Source organism: Lipotes vexillifer, unplaced genomic scaffold, assembly GCF_000442215.2.
Source record: "Lipotes vexillifer unplaced genomic scaffold, Lipotes_vexillifer_v1.1 scaffold99, whole genome shotgun sequence".
Classification (NCBI taxonomy): Eukaryota; Metazoa; Chordata; class Mammalia; order Artiodactyla; family Lipotidae; genus Lipotes; species Lipotes vexillifer.
Window position 1 is genome coordinate 410,734 of NW_006793908.1, and position 5,614 is coordinate 416,347.

Sequence of the window (5,614 nt, forward strand, 5' to 3'; positions counted from 1 at the left end):
AGGAACCTACAAAGTGTCTGTTTTTACTTGACTGAAAGAAATGAATCCTCAGCATCTTGCGTCCTAAATATAATGCCCTGGGAGAGAATACAGCAGCAAACCAGGCAGACAAGGTTCCCAGGAGCCCCAGGACCCAGTAAAACGCCTGGCACACCGTTGGCACTTACATATTCATTGAACAAATACACGAATAGCGACTGGGCTGAGGTTGTCAAGGTCACAGTAGTATTTCCTCTCAATGCCTTGGGTCTCTGCAACCACAGACTTCCATCTCATCTGTTAGCCACAGCTTTCATTTTTTTTTTGGCCAATGTTATACTTGAATTTGATTCATACACTAAAAATTATGGACCATTATAAATATCTTGGGTTTCCTCTGTGGGTACCTTTTTCTGGCCAAATCTTCATAGTCAAGAGATGTCAAGCCACACTGCACTATTCCCAACTTGCCTGCAAAGATTTACTAAAATAAAATCAAATTGTCTTATCCAAGTTACAAAAACAAAAACAGTTATGAAACGTTTTGCTGTACAAATGCAGAATGATATAACTGTAGCGTTAACGTGTTTCAGTTCCACAATTGTTGTGTCACGCTGAACTTTCACAAATTGTCATTTTTCTTCCATTCAAAATAGTTCAGTTACTAAGGAATTACCTTTCAATTAATAATTACTGCAATTCATTATAAAACATGAGCTAGCATTCTCATCAGTTTTTATGCACAATTATATCGTTGCTTAAGAATCCCCATTTGCAAAGGAAAATTTATAACAGCACAGTGGAAAACAAAGAAAAATCTCATTTTCTAAGGTAAATGTAGTCTAAGTAGTAGATAATTGAGGAGCTTATATATCATATGCTATTATTATCATTCTCAGTGGCTGAGTGCTAATCAGTTTAACTGCCTTCGAGCTATATATTTTTTAATGTGACTAAAAGGTATAGCCTCACAGTAAATTTAAATGGCTTATTAAAGGCCTTTACATGGCAACAGTATCATGTCAGAGATGAATGGTATTTCTAATTTGCTAGCCACTTGGGTCAAGTTTACTTTAAGCAGGAAGCGTATTTATATAAGTAACCGTCACACAAATGGTGTCTTGGGAAAAGCTGTTTGTGAGGGTTTAACATTTTTGAAGTATGCTTTTGTATATCTTCTAAATGGGCATTTTACAGGCATTGGGCCAAAGTGCCTTAAACCCTGACTCCTTAACTCAGGCATAACTGCTGATGCTGCCTGAGTGCGGGAAGATCCATGGGACATGCGTTTTTAAGGGTGTGGCCGGGGAGGGGTCTGGGTTTGAGCCTCCTTCATTTGAATGAAGCTTTTAGGGACTTTGCTACTTAAAGTACGGCGGGGTGGGGAGAGGCAGCAGCATCTACAGCACCTGGGAGCTTGTAAGAAATGGGAAAGCTCTACCACAGACCTACTGAACCAGAACCTGCAGTCAAACAAGATGCCCATATGATTTGTAAGCACTGCCCCAGGACCCCAAAGCCTCTGCTTTCTGGTGGCCAAGCACAGGTCATGGCATCCCCTTCTCTTTCCTTCTCACTTCTAGAATCATCCTCTTTGAAGGAGAATGTCCCCTCAGCCCATGTTTCCCTTTCTCATCACTCCCACACCCACTCCCCAGACCCAAATGAATTTCCCGATACCCAGAGTCCTGGCTTTTATCAAGAACCTAGTTCTCTTCTCCACCTGACATCATCGAGGGGCTTCCTGCTGCCGAATAACCTTGGGGAAGTCAAGGCGTTGTAAGAACTCCCAAGGCTGTGCCTTCATTCTGCTCTCCTGTGCCTGAGCCTCTCAGCCTTCATTCATTGCGCATTGAGATCCCATCCTTCTACGCTGTCCACTAGAATCCATCAGTCTCCCCTTGCCATTTGAATCCCTTCTGAGAGGGGATTTATTCATCCCTGTTTCCACTCATGAAAAGCTGCCTTCCTCTAACGTAGCCATAGCTTCTCTGCTAATAATCATGGGGGATTGAAAGGATGAAAGGGAGTCATGCCAGATATTCAGGGGACTTGCGGGCAGGGTTTACTCTGTAGAGGGAATTGCATGCAGTTACAACCCACTTGGCAGCCCTCTGCTCACACTTCATTTGGTTCCACCCGTGCATTAGGAGGCTCAGCCTGCAGCAGATGCCCAGAGGCAACTGGACCTCCAAACCAGACCCAGACTGGCCAGCCAGTTGGCCCCTAAAAGCCATTTGGTCCCTCCGTTCCAAACTGTGCCAGGGTGAAGGGCTTTACAAAAAAAGTGAACTGGGCGTTTAGAAGCACGTTACAAGTTTAGGCTCTGTGGGCCAGGGGTTAGCGCGGCCAATGGTCAGGGGTACAATTTGGGGTCAACCGGGTGAGGACCCCTTCGGGCTCCTCTGGAGTGGTCAGCACCCAGAACAGATTTCTTTAATCAGAGGAGACTGGCAGGGGGAGAAACAAGATTGCTTTCTGGCCGTAGTGAGTCCGAGGACCGCGTTTGCAGCTTCCGTTCTTCTTGAGACCAACGAACCAATTCTTTTCTGCATGCTTCTTGGATGTGTAGGTGTTGTAATGGTTTTCCTCCAACCTTTCCAGGAACAAACATTCCTCATTGGGTGTCTGCTAAAAAAAATAAAACCAGGAAAGAGTAGAATGATTAGTGAGTGGTTTTAGATCGGGTTCCTCTGTTTACTGGCTGTGTGACCTTGGGCAAATTAGTGAGGCTCTCTGTGCTTCGGTTTCTTTTTCAGTGACATTGGGAAAATAACGGAACCTGTCTCTGAGGGTAGAAATGATGACTTGGAACGGGACCCAGTACATAATGAGCCTTCAATGTACATCTGCTATTATGTAAACTCCCCTCACATCTGCTCTGCTCAGGACCCTAGAGTCTCCCACTTGGGAAATCCTGAATGACTTTAAGTACCTTAAGCGTAGAGCTGGGTCTTTTGTCTCTGCGGAGGCCTGGCACCTAGGTTTGACCATGAAAAGCATCCAAAATGGATAAAACCAGACTGTGATGCAGTGGGGCATTCTTAAGTTTGGTCTTGAAGAATAAATGAAGACCTACCAATTATACTTTACACCCTTGTGATTTTCACCAACAGTATCAGGGTTTTACTTTAGTGTTGTTATGAACATAAATGCTTGCATAAAATGTGTCCTAAGCATAAAACATGTCCTGGAACTTAAAGGATTTTTTTTTCAGTGAGAATAGCTTTTTTTTTTTTTTTTTTTTTTTTTTTTTTGCTACTTATCAAAAGAATGGTACTTGTAAAAAAGAAAATCACAACTTTACTTTAAAAAAAGAAAGAAAAAAGAAAAAATCACCCCAAAGCGCACCCACCCAGATATAGGCACCTACTAACAGTTGATGAACATCCTTCTGTACCTCTTTATGTATGAGCACACAGAGAGACATAGATAGGGCCATATAGATAGAAACTTAGGGTATTACCAAAATGGCATACTATGTCTGCTGTTTTAAAAATGGGTGATAAGGGCTTCCCTGGTGGTGCAGTGGTTGAGAGTCCGCCTGCCGATGCAGGGGACACGGGTTTGTGCCCCGGTCCGGGAAGATCCCACATGCCGCGGAGTGGCTGGGCCCGTGAGCCATGGCCGCTGAGCCGGCGCGTCCGGAGCCTGTGCTCCGCAACGGGAGAGGCCACAACAGTGAGAGGCCCGCGTACCGCAAAAAAAAAAAAAAAAAAAAAAAAGGGTGATAAACCTATGAAAACATATTTAATCTCACTAGCAAGAAGATGCAAATTCAAAAATGATTTAACATGTTGGCTATAATATCTGCAGAGAGCAAAAAGATTTACAAGTCTTCGTATCGGGGAGAGTGTGGGAAATAGTCACTGTCAGACACTGTTGGTGAGATAAGTTGGTGGAAACTTTGTGAGGGGAATTTGGCAATATGTATCAAAATTTAAAATATGCATTACCCTTGACTCAGGGATTTCACTTCTAGGAACTGACGCTTATGAGATAGTGGTATTTTCAAGGATGTTCTTTGAAGTATTGGCTATAATGGTGACATATTGGAAACAACGTAAATACCCATGGAAAGGTGATTGGTTAAGTGGATAGCGGTACATCCGTACAGTGGGAACCAATGCAAATGTAAATTTATTAAGTTGGATAGATAGTTAAAACATATTAAGTAGTGCAATTACATTGAAAATATCTACCAACAGTTACTGTTATACTAAAATTCATTCATTCCTCCCACTAGAGTGGGAGGAATCCCAGTTCTTTGCCCTTGCTGTTTGTCAGGATTTTAGAATACATTTATTATATTTGGATATAAACAGGAGTATTAAAATACATATGCTGTGTATGGACTTTGCTCCAATTCCAAGTTATGTGATCTCTATATTACCTCTTCACCCATATAGTGGTAGGTGAGTCCCTTTCTGGTGGTTTCCAGTCCTATTGTTTATTCTCTATTTGTGGCATGTTTGTCTGTTAGACTGTCAGTCCTACTGAGGGAAGAGATGGAATCTTGTCAGCCTTGTGTCTCCCCCAAGACAAAGAATTTTGCAAATAATAGGTGCACACCAGCTAGGTGATGAATGTAATCTGATTCTTGAGTTCATGTAAAGTATTCAAAAAAGTTACCTTTGTTTAGTAAGGAACTACATAACAGGAAGTTCTGCCCCTTTTTCATCTGTAGTCTAGTGCAGTGACAACTGGGTGAGACACTTCAGATCATTTTGGAACATGATGGGACATAGATGTAATATTTAATTAGGTGACTCTGTTGCCTCTAGAGGAACTCATCCAGACATTATTGTTCGATGCACGTTGTCAAGGGTGGGAGGAGGTAGGCAGTTTTGGACCTGGGTGGGTTGCCCACTCTCCTGCAGGGAGGACTCACCCCCATGACACCGCTCAGTGGGCGTCAGGCCTGTGTTCTGTGACGAAGCTCGGGACGGCCACGTCCCCCACCTGATGTGTCTGTTACACTAGAGCAGTTGACACACAGAATGGCTGAGTCACAGGCTGAGTCAGCAGGCCGAATTGGAGATGCTCTACCTGTGCCTCAACCAGGATTTCTCAGTGCTTACTGTGCACTTCGTGCAATGCCACAGGCCCGGGGATTAACAGTTGATTCATGCCTATTGTTTTAATTAATTTCTTTTTTATATTTAGCATGCTTTTCCCCAATTACATAGGTGACAGATACCAACTGTAAAAACTTTGGAAAATACGGAAAGGCATTCATATATTATAAAATCAGCCATTTACCACTCCCAAAGATAAATATATTAATGTTTTAGAGCCTTTCAAACTTATTTTTTAAATAAATATGTCCTTTCCACACACACGAATTTGTATCAGGATGGATGAATACCTAAAATTGGCTAAGAGCATGAGGCAGAGCCCTGAGATATTTTAGAACTTATCTTTATCAATGGGGGAATATAAAAATTCTTAGGCATAATATATTAATATCACCCTATGAATATTTCAGGTGAATCAGTGATGTCCAGGACTATGGTGGGAGAAGCGGGTGTCTGGAGCCTAGACGTATCTGGATTTAGGGGAGTCTTTATCAATTTTTTTTTTTTTTTTTTTTTTTTTTTGGGTAGGGGGGCCTCTTCCTTTGTGGGCCTCTCCC

General features: G+C 42.5%; 1 protein-coding gene across 5 annotated transcripts in view; it reads right to left on the reverse strand.

Annotated features, from left to right (window-relative positions):
- Window positions 1–2,039: 2,039 nt before the first annotated feature.
- The window catches only part of FGF1 (fibroblast growth factor 1), a 95,494-nt gene continuing 91,919 nt past the window's right edge, over window positions 2,040–5,614 (reverse strand). For 2 of the 5 annotated variants that reach the window (XM_007466854.1, XM_007466853.1), the window contains exon 4: window positions 2,040–2,610. In XM_007466854.1, coding sequence (XP_007466916.1) covers window positions 2,416–2,610 — 195 coding nt within the window. In that variant the 3' untranslated portion in view covers window positions 2,040–2,415. The remainder of the gene's footprint in view (window positions 2,611–5,614) is intronic. The other 3 variants (XM_007466856.1, XM_007466855.1, XM_007466857.1) reach the window with 3 other exon arrangements.